The 17,324-nt window shown below is 47.6% G+C and overlaps 6 protein-coding genes across 6 annotated transcripts; 3 read left to right on the top strand and 3 right to left on the bottom strand.

The window, feature by feature from the left end:
• PGRI_000520 (Major facilitator superfamily domain, general substrate transporter) lies at positions 1-1,714 on the bottom strand (the record flags this gene model as incomplete). Its single annotated transcript, XM_040787765.1, has 2 exons — positions 1-1,338; positions 1,412-1,714. The coding sequence occupies 2 exons, from the start codon at positions 1,712-1,714 to the stop codon at positions 1-3; spliced, it is 1,641 nt and encodes a 546-aa protein (XP_040651537.1).
• Positions 1,715-2,408: 694 nt separating this feature from the next.
• PGRI_000510 (histidine phosphatase family protein) lies at positions 2,409-4,152 on the top strand (the record flags this gene model as incomplete). The annotated part of the gene is made up of 3 exons (XM_040787764.1): positions 2,409-2,532; positions 2,590-2,746; positions 2,808-4,152. The coding sequence occupies 3 exons, from the start codon at positions 2,409-2,411 to the stop codon at positions 4,150-4,152; spliced, it is 1,626 nt and encodes a 541-aa protein (XP_040651536.1).
• Positions 4,153-4,508: 356 nt separating this feature from the next.
• Positions 4,509-5,465, bottom strand: PGRI_000500 (uncharacterized protein; the record flags this gene model as incomplete). Its single annotated transcript, XM_040787763.1, has 1 exon — positions 4,509-5,465. The coding sequence occupies one exon, from the start codon at positions 5,463-5,465 to the stop codon at positions 4,509-4,511; it is 957 nt and encodes a 318-aa protein (XP_040651535.1).
• Positions 5,466-8,106: 2,641 nt separating this feature from the next.
• Positions 8,107-10,094, bottom strand: PGRI_000490 (Zn(II)2Cys6 transcription factor; the record flags this gene model as incomplete). The annotated part of the gene is made up of 3 exons (XM_040787762.1): positions 8,107-8,971; positions 9,024-9,629; positions 9,703-10,094. The coding sequence occupies 3 exons, from the start codon at positions 10,092-10,094 to the stop codon at positions 8,107-8,109; spliced, it is 1,863 nt and encodes a 620-aa protein (XP_040651534.1).
• Positions 10,095-11,071: 977 nt separating this feature from the next.
• On the top strand, positions 11,072-13,499 carry PGRI_000480 (uncharacterized protein; the record flags this gene model as incomplete). The annotated part of the gene is made up of 4 exons (XM_040787761.1): positions 11,072-11,094; positions 11,186-11,559; positions 11,609-12,371; positions 12,428-13,499. 4 exons carry the CDS (start codon positions 11,072-11,074, stop codon positions 13,497-13,499), a joined length of 2,232 nt encoding a protein of 743 aa, XP_040651533.1.
• Positions 13,500-14,620: 1,121 nt separating this feature from the next.
• On the top strand, positions 14,621-16,007 carry PGRI_000470 (uncharacterized protein; the record flags this gene model as incomplete). Its single annotated transcript, XM_040787760.1, has 3 exons — positions 14,621-15,122; positions 15,233-15,870; positions 15,924-16,007. The coding sequence occupies 3 exons, from the start codon at positions 14,621-14,623 to the stop codon at positions 16,005-16,007; spliced, it is 1,224 nt and encodes a 407-aa protein (XP_040651532.1).
• Positions 16,008-17,324: the final 1,317 nt, after the last annotated feature.

Genomic DNA, 17,324 nt, shown 5'->3' with positions numbered 1-17,324 from the left:
TCATGCTTTGGCATTATGCTCGAACACTTCAACTTCCTCTCGATCTCCAAATACCTCAACTTGGGTGCTCGAAAACTTCCTGGCCGACACATTCTCTTCAAACAGCATATCAAGTTCAGCAAAAGTGCGACCAGTTGTTTCTGGCACTCGGAAAAACGTGTAAACAACACAGCAAAAGCAAACTCCTCCCCAGAAAAAGCCTGCAAAATTACTCCAATCCCAGGCGGCAGGGTTCAACATATAGGGAGTTAGCACACCACAGATAATACCGATAACATTGTATAGGACACGACCGAGCACCACAGTCTTGATCTGGAGCCGACGAGTAGATATTTCTGCCACGAGCGAATAGGCGACAGTTCCGACGGAAAGCTGGTAGAACAACGCCCAGCAGAGCATCAACGAACCTGTTGCAAGTGATCCTTGATCCCTATGTGACTCAGGAACTAGGCCGAGGAAACCAAGCAAAAATAGTATGGTGCATAGTCCACAGAGGCCATAGAGGTATAGCGTTCTTCGACCAATTCCAAAGGACATGAGGAGCCATGCTCCAAAGACACCAACCATGTTAATTCCATATTGTCCCATCGCGAATGAATAGGAATTGGATGCCGATAATCCCGCTTGTTCTAGGAAATATGTGGAGTAATTGGAAAATGAGTTGCCGCTGAGGTTTTGGATTGCCCACACAAGGCAGACAATTTCTGTTCGTCGTAAATTGGTCCCTTTAAAACAATCAAAGTATGTAGCTCCGTCCGAAAGCTTCTCTTCAAGATTTGTGGTGTGACGTATCATAGCAATTGTTTCGTCCGCATTGAAATCCACGTTTCGGTCAGCATTTGTGAGACGCAGGAGTGCCTTCTTCGCGTCTTCATCCCTATTCTTTCTGACTAACCACCAGGGTGATTCCGGGGCGAGGAAAATGCCAATAAAGAGAGGAACTGGCCACATCCACTGCAACCCATATGGGATCCGGTATGACCATTCATCATCTCGAGTTAACATTGATTTGATGACTCCAATGCCGATAAGTTGCCCTAGTCCCCAGCAGAAATTGACATATGACGTGAGATATCCTCTTAGAACGACAGGGCAAACTTCGGAAGCATAGGTCACGGTGAGCGTCTGGAAAATGCCCCATGGAACTCCGGCGAGGATTTCGGCTGCAAGCAGGGTTTGGATGTTTGGCGCCGTGAAAAAGATAGCCGTGAATATACTGATCAGAGCTAGGGAAGTCATAATTGTATAGCGGTATCCGAATCTCTCCGAAGCCCATCCGTTGATCAAGAGGCCAATGATTTCTCCACAATAGGCGCCGTTACTGAGACCAGCTTGCCACTATACGCGATTTTATCAGTAACAAGAAAAGAATGAGGGAGAGAAAGAGGTAGTAGCCACTGGCTCAACGTACCGCAGCTGGGACTTGATAGGAGCCATCTGCCGTCAATTCGCCATATTTGCGTGTGAATTGGGGAAATGCATAGAAATTATTGACCAGACTGATATCATAACCTTCCATTGCGATACATGTGGAAATGAGAACACTCCACCCGATCGCCTTTGGATAAGTTCTGATACCTTGTAACAAGGTCATCTTATGCTCCGATTCAGTAGCTGCTTTCGCGTTGTTGGTTGCCTTGGCTGTTGGCACAGAATCCTGGCGTTCGACATCCCCGAAGGCATTCCCTGCCGACGAAATGTCGTCCTTAGCCATGATTGACCTTTTCGAGACTGAACTCCTAGACTTTAGATACGAACAAGAGGAGGAATAGTCATATAACTAATGACAGACGTGAGAAATAATTATTGGAGCATCGAAGCATGTGGAGTCGGAGCTACTTATGTAGAGGGAACAGGCACCCCCGAGGCTGTCGGCTATCTCCAGATATCTCAAGAGCTAATCGTTAAAGTGGGAAATGGGTCCACCGGTTAGTCGGCCACTGATGTGAAGCCGATTTCTAAAATGGATACTATCAGCATAGGATCATTGTTGGCTTCAATCGCCGTCCCAAATATTATAAAGGAGATTTCAATTGGTTCATTTCAGGAAACATGATTCCGAGAATAATGTGGCGTCCAATACGGAGTAGATAGGCGAATACTCTTGGCGTGTCTCTTGGAAAGAAGCTTGTTACCGAGCCGGAATACGGGGATTACCATCTATGGAGACAGAGGGGGTATTGAACAATTGAAAAAAACGCGGGGCCCCACGGGGATTTGAAAATTGACATTTCTCGTTAAAAAGTCGGAACTTACCGACATCCGGGGGTCGGCTAATGAGAAACCGTTTATCACAGGATTTAGTTAAGGGACTCACCTCCGCATCTCAGCCCTATAAAAGGTAGAACAGTACCAGACAAAAATAAATAAGGCAAATAAGGCTGAGTTTTATATTTACTCAATTGGCAATGCATATCTCTTCTCAGTTCCTACTTCTTGGGGTTGCGACAGCCGTGGACGCTGCCGCCATAAAGCCAAGAGGAACACCCACAATCCCAGACTATTTCCAGACCACCTATGGCCCATTTGCTGGTATGTATATATATCCCAACTCCCATTGATGTTTCTCAGGTGCTGACAGATATACAGGTCCGACGGAGGCCGGAGGCGCACCCTTCCTGGCCCAGACAAACCCAGCTCCGTTTGGCAAGCATGCTTATATGCCCAATACCCCGGTGGTGACTGATGTACCTATCATCGGAAAGGGTGATGGCGCTGACTCATTCAAACTTATGGGCAATCTCTCGTACGTATGGGTAGAGCTTAGCTTGTTTTGTACCTGACTAACCATGGAGCCAATATTGAAGGCCTTACATGCCTAATCCTTCTGGATTCGGGGTTAAAGAATATTCACTTCCCCCTGGTAGCAATATCACTCAGATGCATATGGTACATCGACATGGATCTCGGTATCCCACTTCTAGCGCCGCTGTGGCTAAACTGCCAAACCGTATAGCGGAACTTCTCGGCAACGGAACTCGCTTCACTGGAAATCTGGAGTTCCTCAACACCTGGGAATATCGTCTGGGTAAAGAAGAGCTGACGGCTCTTGGGCGCCAGCAGCTCTTTGACAGCGGCGTGCTTAATTGGTTCAACTATGGTCAACTTTATGATCCATCCTCGCCACTTATCGCCCGTACATGCACTCAAGTGCGAATGATGCAGTCAGCTGACAACTTCCTGAATGGCTTCTTCGGCCCTAAATATGCGGAGAATGTCACTTTGGAAGTCATTATTGAAGAAACTGGATTTAAGAATCCTCTGGCCGGAGATAAGGGATGCCCCAACAACAACAACGAGCGGTCAGCCGGTGGAGATTGGGCAAACGAGCAGTGGCAGGAGAAATATCTAAAGCATGCAACCGAGCGATTCCGTCGGTCGATGACAGGGAACCCAGACTGGACAACTGCGGACACTTATCTTGCCCAGACAATGTGTCCATACGAGACCGTCGGCTTAGGCTACAGCCCCTTCTGCTCCCTCTTTACCCATGACGAGTGGGAAGGCTTTGAGTATACCTTTGCCCTAAACTATTATGGAGGAAACGGATTTGGGTCTCCCACCGGTCGGGCAGTGGGCGTGGGTTACGTTCAAGAGCTCGTCGCCCGACTCGAGCACCGCTTCCCTCAACCGGAGGAGGGTTATGGTGCCATCAATGAAACGTTGGATACCAACCCTACAAGTTTCCCTTTGAACCAGAACTTGTACTTGGACTTCAGCCACGATACCACTATGTTCTCGATGTTGACCGCGCTAGGCCTCACACAGTTTGAGGACTTCCTGCCCACTTCAGGACCACCGAAGGACCACCAACTGATTGTCAGCCATATTGTTCCATTTGCAGCCCGCTTCAATATTGAGATTATCAAAGCGCCGCGGCCCGTACGTGCGAAGCGCTCGAAGGATCACCACGACTCTCCATATGAGCACAAGGGGGGTGAAACAACCTATGTGCATATGTTGATCAATCAGAGGACAATCTCTCTCGGACGAAGTATTCCAGAGTGTGGGAAACGGGATGACGGATGGTGCGAGCTGCAGACGTTCATCAAGGCTCAGAAGGAAAACATTGCAAAGGCGAAGTTCGAGGAGAGCTGTTTCGGCGACTACCCTGCCCCAGCATATGGGGACACCAAGACCGGTGCAATCTAAAGTAACATCTGTTATGGTATCTTGTGATTCGGACTCTATGTTGATCATATGGTAGAAGCTATGGACAGCTTCTGGCCAAACTATTCAACTCATGTCGAAGGATCCCTCGTTCTGGTTTTCAATTATTTAGTTCTATTCCAGGCGCTTGCACAAATCGATCAGCATAAGAAAAACATTTAGTTGGCCGTCTTTATGTATCAAATAAGGTAGAGCTTGTATCATGTATATAATAAATTGATTGTATATCGAGCCGGAACCAAGGTCAACCGATGGCGAACCCAGCCACGCGGGCGCTCCTGAGCGCCCTTATGCAAACCAACTTTTCAATCAGAATGACAACACTACCTGTAAACAATTTACAGGTTTTGGGCGACGGTGGTGAGGATGGCACCGACGGGGGTGGCAACAGTGGGAAGGCCGAGGCCAGTGACAAGGGCAACGACGGAGGGAGACAGCTCAATAAGGAGGTTCTTGCCGTCCTTGCCGACAATGTGGAGGAGGTTCTCAACGGGCTCGGAGATGTCCTTGACAAGGTCACCAACGTCAGCGGCCTCAGCAACGATGGAGCCAATGGGGCCGGAGATGGTGGTCAAACCGAGGCCAGCAACGAGAGAGGTAACGGAGGGGGAGAGCTCGATGAGGAGGTTCTTGGCATTCTGGCCGGTGACAGTCAGGGTAGTCTTGACCTTGGGGGCAAGGTCCTGGACAATCTCGCCACGCTTAAGGTTCTTTCCGAGAGTAGCAACAACGGTACCAACGGGGACACCAACGGTAGGGAGACCTAGGCCGGAAACGAGGCTAGAAACCTCGGGGGAGAGGCTGATGAGGAGAGCACCGCCGTCAGCGCCGACAACAGTGACAAGACCGTCGACGACGGGGCCGAGGCCAGTGATAAGATCACCAAGGCCGGAGGCGGAAGCGACAATGGAACCAAGGGGAGCACCGAGAGCACCGAGACCAAGGCCAGAGACAAGGGCGGAGACCTCAGGGGAGAGCTCAACGAGCAGAGTAGTGGCGTCAGGGCCGACAACGGTCAAGATGTTGTCGAGCTGGGGTCCGAGGTTCTGGACGAGGTGGCCGTCTTGGACAGCGGGGATGCTGCTGGCAGAGGGGGAGGGAGGAAGGTGCAAGACATTGGTCAGGTCACCGAGCTTAGAGACGACGGGGGTCTCAGTAAGCTTGAGTTCCTTGGTGATGTCGCCAACCTTGAGACCATCTAGGAGGCTATCAAGCTTGCCAACGGGAACGGGGGTGGGAGCAGCGAAAGCAGAGCCGACCAGAGCGGCGACTGTAGCGATGAAAGAGGCCTTCATTATAAAATAAATGGGTATATGGAAACTGAAAAGAGTGACTGTAGTTTGCTTAAAGAATGACTGCGGTAAGAAGCTTGGGAGAAAAAGAGAACTTCGATGGGAGTGCAGAGAAACACTGTATTTATACGCCGTGAATCAAATGTGATCTACAGGTACGATCTTGCTTGCCCTGGCCCCTGTTCAAAATTTTACAGCCTGTCAAGAAAGCAACAGTATCCTGGCGGGTCAGCTCCATCGTTGACGTGATTTCAATAGGGTCAATGTAATGGAGTCTCAAAGAAATATCAAGTGGGACTACCCCATTATGCCGGGATTTAGAGCCACTAGGTATATGTACCGAATCAGCCAGAACAGGGTCAGCACGGTGCCTGTCCAGATGTGGACTATTGGCATTGGCAGGGTCGTTGGAAAGCAATAAATATCTTTGATATAGGGTACTCGTCAAACACACTTATATCTAGCAATGTAGCTGAAGCTTATATATAACATTCATACATAAGTTTTTCAAGCTCCAAGCCCTAAGACCAAGGTTTTCGTTAAATTATGAAACGGACATCCCAAATCGTAGAGTTGAAATTGAAAGAGGTCGAAATTGAGATCTGCATGGCCATATTTTAAGGCGCATAGGTTTATCGGGCTTAAACTCTTGGGCTTTCGAGTAAATCCACAGGATTAACCATAACATTTGTTTTCGTGAGTAGACACAAAGCACATATATCACTAAAATATAATCTACTTCTAGGTTAAACCTGATATTCTATATCTACTCTAAATGGGATTGTGCCAGAACCTTTTTATCTTTATTAGTATTTGCCACTGTTCACCTTCCCCCTTTGATATTCGGAAATTAGAGTGGATGAGTCCATAAAGAAACAAAGAATGATCTGCAGAGAGTTCGTAAGTTGACTTTTAAGTCCAATAGCGTAGATTTATATTGCCAATCAGCTTGTATAATTACCGACTCATCTCCACTTAACCGCCATATAAAATACCCTTATTGGTTCATTTATACTCAAAAAAGATAAACTTTTAAGGGAACTTTCCGGTACTTGCCCAGGGTCCACGTTTCATCCGAATGGCCGAGTATTTCCATTGGCTGATCGGAACTGCTATAGTATGCCGTTACTGTCGGGACTTGGGATCCAATGTGAAAGCTTGGCTTCCACTAAGGTACATCAGGGTACTATTCTCTTATTTCTTTCCGTACTTGGCGGAACCCGGCTATTGACCAATCCCGAGATATTTGTCACAGAGGATAACCATTCGACCTACCTATTTCGGCATATAACGTACACTGCTTGTGATATACAATATATGCTGGAGCGATAGTAGCGGGGATAGGAGTATTTTGACAGGCACTTGCATGATGCAAGAAATGTTCTGTTTGCTTCCCCGTCAGGGTTAGCACGAAAGAGGCTCTGTTGATCACTAGGTGGACTTCGGAAATACGCCGCTATATTGACTTGGACTAGACTGGGGGCCCCTTGTAGCCAAGACCATATCTTGATTTTTCCCACCATAGCCCCATGTCATGATTCGTTGATCTTTCTGCCCGATCTATTGCCGGCTTAGTATAATATAGGGGGTACTGTATTACCTACCAAATTGGCAGGAAATGATCCAACAACTAATATGTAATCATCCTTCTATTAGAGTACTTGGGGACTATGCTAGTTTTATCAAACTGTAAGTAATATGAAACATGTTTAGTATACATAGCTGACGTGTATTCCAAATGGTTCGTGACAAAAGTTCGATAGCTGGTTTGTAAACATTTGGCTGGTGTCGATCTGCTCCTAAATCCACCGATGTGACCTTGATTTGCGTTATAAAAGAACTGCCAACTACGGTACGGTACGGAGTACATATATCCACCCTCAACAAAGGGCATTCTGGGCCTATCCACTCGGTCTGGAAGAAGTAATTCCTCGGACTGAGTTGGACTGACACTGTGTATCGGTAGCTACTGTATATATATTGCGCAATAGAAATTCAATACTCCATAAATCTTATGAAAACATCCAGAAGGAAATAGGCCTGCACCTAGCCCAATTTCACCACAAGTGAATGGTTGGATCGGGTCAGCCTCCTGCATGTCGAATCATGGAATTATTGCCCTCTAACACTGGCTGACGGGATACTGGGCGACAAAAATGGCTATTTGCGACGTTCATAAATGTCTCTTTCGGGACTCAAGTAGCGTTGCGTTAATCGGGTTGCCTAGAAACATCCATGGATGGATCCTAGCTCGGGTTTGCGTAAGCATTTGCTCTTATCTTTGTCTTACACACGACGATCTTTGCCGTTTATCACATCGGGTGCAGTCTTTCCAGGTTCTTCGAATGCGATGGATTAGTACCAGTCTTAATAATGTCCTTAGGCACGCTATGACCTCGTGACATTATTAGAAACAAGCATTGAACCTGCGGTGTATCGTCGAAGAACAATAGCGGTGAGGCTTTCGGATCGGATATCAAGTGTATGCAAGTAGGCGTTGTACATCTGCCGTGATACAATTGAAGTAATAACCAGAGACGAATTCGCAGTAAACATTATTCATTATGCACAGGGGTATTTCACAAAAAAACAAAATCCATCACGCTCATATTTTTTCCTTCATATGTTACACCAGAAAATGATTTCACCCAAGATGGTACCCCGAGTATGCATCGCCGGCCAGCGGCATCCCCAATAACGGGTCTTGAGAATACATCCCCTGATTCGACATATAGCCCATCGAGCCATCTAACAGAGTTTTCTCGATGGACGCAGACTCGTCCTCGAACTGCTCTAGATGTGCATGAACGTCCCACTTCCTATCACAATATTTGAGCAAGTCGCGGATGTAGGATAGGCAACGGATGGCACGTGCGTGGCAATTAAACAAGTCCTCGTCGGCCAGGACTGGCGGTTCTGGAGTCCCGGCGGGGACGGGCGGGGGCGCTGGGACAGCGGCGCTAATGAGCTGGTCGTAATTGTCAGACAGGACATTGACAAATAACCGGCCCACTTGGTGTACACGCTGGATGTCCAGATATGTCAGGAAGGGCAGGGCGCTGGGATTTTCTAGGACCTGGTGGATTTGGCTGATGTAGTCCATGCATCGGTCGAACAGGAGAGCTTTGTTGTAGTCGTGGAGCGTTGGGTATCGATGTGAGGGGGATAGCAGGATGATAATGGTGTATAATAATTCAAGTCGGTATAGAAGTGAAAAGTGGTTGGGAGCATTCTTTGGGCATTGATGGAACCACTCCCGGGCTCGCCAACACAAAGTCCAGATGAGGACTAGGGGCTGGGGGGATGGATCGCGCCCACTGTAGTGCATTTGTTGGTAGCCTGCGGACAGAATCTGCCGGATTTTGACGATATGCATAGCAGGTTCCGGGCTGCGTAGGAAGATCTGACTTTGGTCTATAGGGGCCCCTGGTGCGGCAATTGATGGCAATGCAACATTCACAGATCCGTCGGAGAACGAGTAGGTTCTCTGCATAGCAGGACTCAATCCTCTGTAACAAAAGTTTAGCAGGGTGACAATCGAGTAGTAGAACTAAAACGAACCTGTCTAGACAATAGATGCAATGAAACACACGCCGGCGAATATCAAGTCGATCGGGATTAGTCGAAACTTCGGCAGGAGGATCTTGATGCAAACCCAGATCGATCGCAACTTTGACAGCCATTCCAACTAAATACCAACTACGGAAGCGTACTGGGTCAACCAAAGAATATTGAGCAAGCAGTAGGATTGCTTGGATTCCCGTAATTGACCCAGGGCGAAGGACTTCCTCGGCATATGTCAAGGCCTCTGACACGAGAGCCCATGCCCTTTGATGGTTCTTATCATTGTTATGGTATGAGACTGATGCCGAAGCAATGGCGAGAACCATGCGTAATATCCAATGGTCGAAGGGTTTGGCGAACCGGCCGCCTGACTGATATACGGCATCTACCGAGGTCCAAAAGCTCGTTTCGACAAAGAAAGGCAGCTGGACAAAGATGTTATCGAAATAGTGTTGTAGCAACGGTGTCGCTTCGTGCCGCGCAGGTAGTGAATATGGAGAGGATGGTGGGGGTGAATCGACTTGAGCGACTGAGAGTAGAAGGTTGGCGAAGGAGGTATTTGAGGTGATTCCGTGGAAGTCTCGCGAAGTCGCATTGACAGACCTTTTGAAATGTCAGTAAAAGAAAAAAAAAAAAAAAAAAAGACAAAGAAAAAGAAAAATTCAGCTATACTAACAAGAAACCAAAATCGCCCACTAAATCGTCTATGTCCGAAACCTCTCTCCGGTGCGTAGGGCCCAATGCACTTTCGCACGCGACGGAGGTGATCGACACCTCCCGAGGGATCCCATCCTCAGCAGTTGAGGTTGATCGGGCGCGTAACTGACTGATCTTCTTCTCCAGTTTCTCACAATAACCTTCTAATGATGCGACATAACTTCTTTCTTTTCCTTTGGCGAATTCATCGCTTGCCCCGGAACAAGTGGTCGCCTTGCCGACTCTTTCGCAAGCCGAACATGCGGGGAGCTTGCCGTCGCATTTGATCTTCGCAGTCCGACATCTTGAGCAGGCAGCAACTGGACGACTGACCTTGAGCAAGGGATTATCCAAGAAAGTTGTAACGGACATTTCTGGTCATTATCCTGGTCAAACGGGGGGTCAGTTAAATTTGGAGGATATCCCCCACCCTGTATCCACACCAAAAACGGTAATACTCACATGACATGAAATATAGGGATAAATAGGGATATGCAGCTCAAAAATGATTAACGGATATTTACCTAGGTAAAAAGGAATTTATATTAATAAGAGACGTTAGGATAACTGTTAATAATAAATTAGAGGGGGAAGATCGGTGGAACACACGGACTTTGAGAATATCCTCTCCCCCCCCCCCCTCTCTCTATTAAGTTGCCTATTAAATATCTAAACAGCTATCAAATGCTATTAAACGATTTAAAATACATATTAAACAATTAGTAAATATGATCTACTAAATGATTAACAGCTCTTATATTATATATTATCTTAAGTATTCTCTAATTATTCACCTAAGACTAAATTCGTCCTTTTTATTTTATTTTTCAGCTACGCCAGTTCCCACATTATCCACTCCCAAACGCCCAACCTTTTCTAACGCGGAGACAACCAAAGCCTGTCGATCCAGATCTGGACCGAGGCTTGGTGGCCCCATTCTCAGTAACGTAACCTCTTCTTTGAAACACTCCCAAGGGAGCCTCAAGATAATGTCGATTGTTCACAATTTTGATCCCCGACAAATACCTTGGGTATAAAAGGATGATGTGATCGGACCTTTTCTTGACCTTACATCTTATACCCTTTTGGCCCACCATGACCCCGAGTTCGGACTACTCTAGGCTGAAGTCGCCAGAATTACACTCCCTAGAGCCACCAGACGGTCGCATCGCTCACACATTAACTGCTTGTACAAGGTGTAGACAGGTATGATGCGAACATTGGTCCCTCTCCATCTCCCCGCCTCGGACCGTTTGCCCCTCCAGGGCCCCTTTAGTGTCTATGACAATGTCTTTTTCCCCCTTCCCTGTCTCGGACTGACCCACCGCTTCCGTGTAGCGAAAGTCCAGATGCGATCCCGGGATTCCACGATGTGCGCCCTGCGAACGAAGCAATGCCAAGTGCGTGTATTATGACTCGGCCCGAGATTCCACTATACCCCGAACCTATATCGTATCGCTCAGAGAGAAAGCCCGGGCGTTAGAAAACGAGCTTGCTAAAGCTGAGAAGGAGATACAACATGCTGCTGATGCCGAGTTGATGGTGCGAGGAGCCGGGCGCATTCGGTTTAAGGAGAATGACGAAGCACGGTATCTCGGTGCCTCGAGTGGCATTGCCATGACCCGTTTGGTCATGGAAATGGCCAAGCAGAATACCGACTCCAAAAGTATCAAGGATGTTGTTCCCGAATTCACAGCACAAGAGATCAAAGACGCGTTTGCCGAAGAAGACTCGAAGCCGACATCCAAAGTCTATCCCATGATAAGCTCGATCCCACAACCCAACCTACCTCCAAAGGCCCTGACTTATAAATTAATTGATCTCTTTGTGGCCAAAGGTACTGTTTCACCCATATACTTTTCGTGTCGTGTGACTGATTCGTATAGCACAATCACTACTTCCGATCCTGCACGAGCCCACATTTCGACAAGAGGTAGAGGAGGTCTTCAATGGCTCTACAGATCCCTGCCAAAACTTTCAACTGCGGATGGTCATCGCCATCAGCATGCAGAAAATGAGTACAGAATATGCTGGCCTTGCTGATAGTTACTATCTTGCGGCCTTGCCCTACCTCGAGCCTACATTGAAACGATTGGATTTAGGGGCTCTACAATGCCTCGTGCTCATTGCCTCATATTCAATGGTAACTCCTACTCGCACAGCTGCGTACTGGGTTGTGGGGACGGCTGCGAAACTTTGTCAGGACTTGGGATTGACCGAGGAAGCCACCGTCACCAAATCACCGTGTGGGAAACCATTGAACCCCTTGGAGATCGACATGCGTCGAAGGTTATTTTGGATCGTCTCATCAATGGAATTTGGTCTTTCTCATAGCCTGGGTCGATGCAGCAGCTACTGCGTCAGCCACGATCATATTAATGTGAAATTCTTTGAACTAGTGGATGATCGGTACATCACCGCCGAGGGGATCACGCCTGGAGCGAAACCCGTTCTAGCAAAGTGTATTGCAGTTCACTTTTTCAAAATGCGGCTACTCCAATTGGAACCCAGGAGAATGCTCTACTCGAACAGACGAGAGAGCCCAATTGATGATCAAGATCCATGGTTTTCTCAGATGTTGGCCAAAATCGACCATTGGATGGCCACCACTCCTAAGAACGACGATGGCAGTGGGCTTAATGTGAAATGGTTCGTTGGTACTGCCATGTTTTGAAATATGGCTTTGCTGACAATGACTTCTACAGGTTCCAAGGGAGACGGAACACCATCATAGTTCTTATGTATCGTCCCTCACCACAGATTCCCGAGCCAACCGTCGGTGCCGCCAAAATCTGTTATGAGGCGGCAATCTCCAATATCGCTATGCATAAGGAACAGATGATCACCGGATCTGTTGATTTGACATGGGTGTTTGTGCAAGCTCTGTTTATGGCTTTAAACACTGTACTCTGGACTCTCTCATATCCCGAAATACGAAAAGAGCACACCATTGAGGAAGTCCAAGGACATCTAGATATGGCTTTCGAAGTGATCGTATTTTCCGCCGAACGTTGGCCGGGAGTTCAGTCTGCCTACCTTCTTTACAGGCGTCTTGTTGCTGCATGCTTGAAAGCGTACAGGACAGAAGAATCCTTTGTTGTCCACTCGCCTTCTAACCATCCTACACCAACCTCCTCACAAGGGGTCACGAGCCCTCCACCGATGTCCAGCCCGTCAAGCAGTACGACTGCTTCATATTGTTCCACCAACCACCTTGGCGGCAACCTATCAATCGGCGATACCGCCTCGATCGGCACTTATTCCAGGGGACAATCGGCTGATCCTACATTCAATCAAGAATCAACACCACCGGCAGTGGCTCCTGGACCGTCAAAAGAACCACCAATGCCATCGGTCTCCTCCGCATTTGACACGCACCCGCCACTTACAGCCCCGAGTATGGCGCCACATTACACACCAGAAGCCTACGTTGGGCCGACGCTCTATCACGATGTATCGATCGACCCGAACACCCCTTATAACACGATACCTTCAGTTGTTCCCGGACTGCAAGGCTGGGACCCCAACTTCTCACTTGCCTCAACAACTGCGGGTCATTTGGCATACACGGATGCGACTGTCGATCCAATGAATTGGTCCAGTTCCATTGGAGATCAGTACTCTCAGTATTTCAACGAGCCATTTCCAGTACCTTCATGGCGCGAGCGCACGCTCAGCCAACAAGAACAAATTGAGCTTTTGGATTCCCTCGAACACAATATACCCGATGTATCTGCTCAATTGGTGAATGAGTATAATGCTTATTATCAGTCCTGAGGTTCTGATGCAGTCGGTCTCTGTCTGCAGATATCATTTTGTATTGGAGAGCTCTGGCGCTTAGTTAGGAGTTATGATTTAATCCCCGATATATCGATATATCACTGCTATTCTATCTTGGACTGGCTCATCTTCTGACATCTATGAATATGCTTTCTTTGATGGTCATGTTGCCAACTGGGCTGGCGGTCCATGCCGAGAAAGGCATCTTAACCCATCTGACTTTGCTTTTCTCGGCGAATAGTCTTTTAATAGCAAGAGATACCACTTTCAATAGTTTCAAGTCCCGTTTGATATTTGATTCATGGCTTGGTGGGTTAGGATAATAATGCAGGTAAGATCTGGGATCCGCCCCATAACATCTAAGTAGTGCAGTATAATCTGATTCACATATCGTACATATATTAATAAAATGTGTATTTGAGCGAGTATAATAGGGATTTAGTCCCGGCAAATACAGCTAAAAGTGCCTTTCAATCAAGTTTTGTTTTTCGGCGATATGTAGTTGCCACTCGGGAGATGAATGTTTGAATTATCCAATTGATGCACTCCTATTGTATTGAGAATAAAGAGAAAAGTAAGATAACAATGAATAGATGAATAGATGAATGCATATTTGTACATAAATCAATAGATACAATGCATGTGCCAAATAAAGACATCGGGCCAAGACCAGTCACGTGAAAGAATTCGCCGTCATCCTCGCCGGCTTTGACCACAAGGATTGTCTCCATCATCACCCTGCTTCAACCACAGCCACTCATCAGCCACCCAATTTGCACCACTTGTAGGGATTCACTTTAGTCCCTTGAAGTGCAGATGATCTAGTTCGCCCGTTGAATGACCTGCTCGCCTGCTTGAGCGACCGTCGATCGTGACCGGGAATCCCCCCTCTCCAGGCACTGTATCACACTTTGCGATTCGGATCCAGAGCCGCTCTGGTCAATACCGTTTCTGCATGCTGAACTTTTCCTCGGGCTCTCATGTCTGATCGCACTCACCCAGCATCCTTTCAAGCAAGACCTCCTTCACCTTCCTCGCCTGCCGGATCTCTCAAAGAGAACCATCGGTTACCCATTTCTTCGGACCACATTCCCCAAACCCCGACATCCCCTCCGTTGATGTCGGTGAGCGAACAAAGTCATGCCGCCAACTTCATATCCTCGCATACATCACCGAATCAGGCGACGGTCCAACCTCCGAACATCTCCTCCCCTCCATCCTCTGCGCCGATGTCTACCCAAGTCTCCCAGCAGCCCACAATGAGCACAACCAATTCATTCCCCACTCCTGCCAGCAGTGTGAGTGGTCATCCTACGAATGCGACCTCAGAGGATGCGGATCAGGGGAGAAAATCTTTCAATACGGGGATACAGGACTCGGCAGAAAACTCGGGAGCAAGTCCCACCCAGCAACCAACACAACACAAACCGACCGGCCACGATCGGCAGACCTTACAAACCGACGGAACTAACGACTTTGCCACCGGGCAGGGTCAGTACTCGACAGAGCCCGACGCTATGGATATTGATACACAGCCGACTAGCCGGGCTGATACCCTCAGTCTCAGTCTTGATTCTCTTCAGAAAGAGCTAACCTCGGCTTTTCATCTTTGCAAAAGCTGTAAGATTCCCCAAAATGCATGGTGTCTGCTGCATGCAGCTGCACGAATGCACTGATCTTGAACATTCTTGGAAATAAAGTTGTTAACACTGCTTTTTACTCCTTGACAGCTCCGATCGTTACTGGTCCAGACCCTTCGGTGGACCTCGTTTCTCTCTATGGGCTAGGCCCAATCGCGCATTCGGTAGCACGCATGGATCCCGTGACGGGAGAGAAGATCAACCGCCTCCGGAAATCATACGAAGGAAAGCTAAAAGGACTGGGACTCGCTGGCCGGAATAAACCCCTCAAGCAGGAGATCGGCGCTCCTGGCAGTCTGAGGTACATGACCCTGTGGCCTGAAGAGGAATGGCAGAACCAGAAGGTGCATGGCAAAGCTATCAAGGTTTCAGATATGGATTCGGCGTTGCACAATCTTCAATCGCGGGCTATGCAGATGGAACCAGGACCTATTCCCAATAATGATTTCTGGGAAGATATCTTGGGTCACGAAAAGCCGGTCAAGAATCCAGCGGCAGGCGAAACTGGCAAAAAGGCTACCCCAGGTCTAGCTGCTCGCCCCTCTACTCAATCATATGCCGCATCTCCACGATCACAGGAAGCAGAGCGGCCACGGCCTAGTAGGGGCCGCAAGAGACATTACGATGACAATAGCTTTGCCGGCTATGGCGAAGGGTTTGTGGATGATGATGATGACCCAGGATTCTACTCGAACGGTGAGGGAACTGGAAAGAAGAAACGCAAGAAGGTATCGCATTCCCATGGTAACCGATGTTGATAAGAATTAATCCAATTAATCAGGACCACGTCGCTAAGGTGTCAACCCCCATGTCCGAAAGAAGCACTAGCTATGGGGTAGGCATGTTCGGCATCGGGGCCAGATGACGAAATGGGTTTTATGATCATTTCGAATCAACCAAAAAGCTGTTTCTGTTTAATTTTTTTTTTTCGATGAAACAATTCTGCCCATATTAACCTAGGGGTGACGGGGTGATGGCTCGAGTCTTGCCATTGAGACCGATTCATATGGCTTCCCCCTATTTTGTTTTTTTTTTTTTCATTCTGAGTACATGTTGCATCACGGTGCTGGATATACCCGGCTTCATCAATCGGACGGCGTTCGGGCGGGAAACAAAGCTATCCAAAGTGGATATGATCAATTGCTTTTATTTTCGTAAGCTTTGTTTCTTCCCTTGTTTTTTTTTTTTTTTTTTTTTTATCTCGCGCACAGCTATTCGAGATCTCTGCTGTAATGGTTGGTTATTCTGCTTTTTTGGTCTCTTATGCTTCTTTTTTCCATGATTCTTCTAACCGGCCAATGTGGTCCGATGTGTTCATCAATGATTTACAGGGAGTGTGCATGACACTTCCTTATATTTTTTTTATATGAGTCTTTGGAGCCTTGAACCTGGCGTGGAGATATCATTCCGCGACGAGACAAGTGCCGAAGAATCAGTCAATCGATTCAATAGATGACAAGATGCTTCATTGTAAGGTAGAAGCTGCACTGGAAAGTAGGCTTCTTTTTGTATGTAAATAGCTTCTCTTTCACTGTAGAGAGGCCAAAAGCAACCTAAAGCACTGGGATATTAAAGAACCCCAATCCCATAGATGAAGTTGGTCTTGATTAAATGTGTGGCCATAAACGGCCGAAATATCTCGCGCTTTTGCCATGCAGAATATCCGATCCACTCTGACATCCTCAGCCAGCCACAGAAAACCCGATGTCCTGTCCTTTCTACGGAGTCAGATATGGTGAGATTACGACCCGCCAATCACATGGCGCCGCGTCCGCTTTTGAAGCCTTTCTCGGGGACCTAAAAGTGGTGCTGTTTCCCGATTGGCAGCGTTTTCGGGTTCCTGGCAGGGCATTGGGCATTGGGTTTCTTGGGCTCTCTACGGATCTCTCTAGGTACTCCGTACCTCGAGATATGCTGTGTCTGTCACCTGTTGCCCTGTACTCTGTACCTAACACCTATCTAGGTGTATTGTGATGGGCTCTTCGGGGTCCGGGCTTCTAGCCTAGATTGTTTGTGGGCTAAATGATGGCTTTTATCACATTATTATACTCTGACTTCCTAGGTCTTTTTGTCTGAGACCATGTCTCATTGAAGGTATCAGCACCTGCGTATCACATAAAGTGTGTCCCAGATCTGAATGAACAAAGAAAGGCTCTCCAGAACTACGTGAACTGTGTGCCTC

This window comes from Penicillium griseofulvum (assembly GCF_001561935.1).
Source record: "Penicillium griseofulvum strain PG3 chromosome Unknown contig_79, whole genome shotgun sequence".
Classification (NCBI taxonomy): domain Eukaryota; kingdom Fungi; phylum Ascomycota; class Eurotiomycetes; order Eurotiales; family Aspergillaceae; genus Penicillium; species Penicillium griseofulvum.
This window is presented reverse-complemented; position numbering and strand designations above follow the sequence as displayed.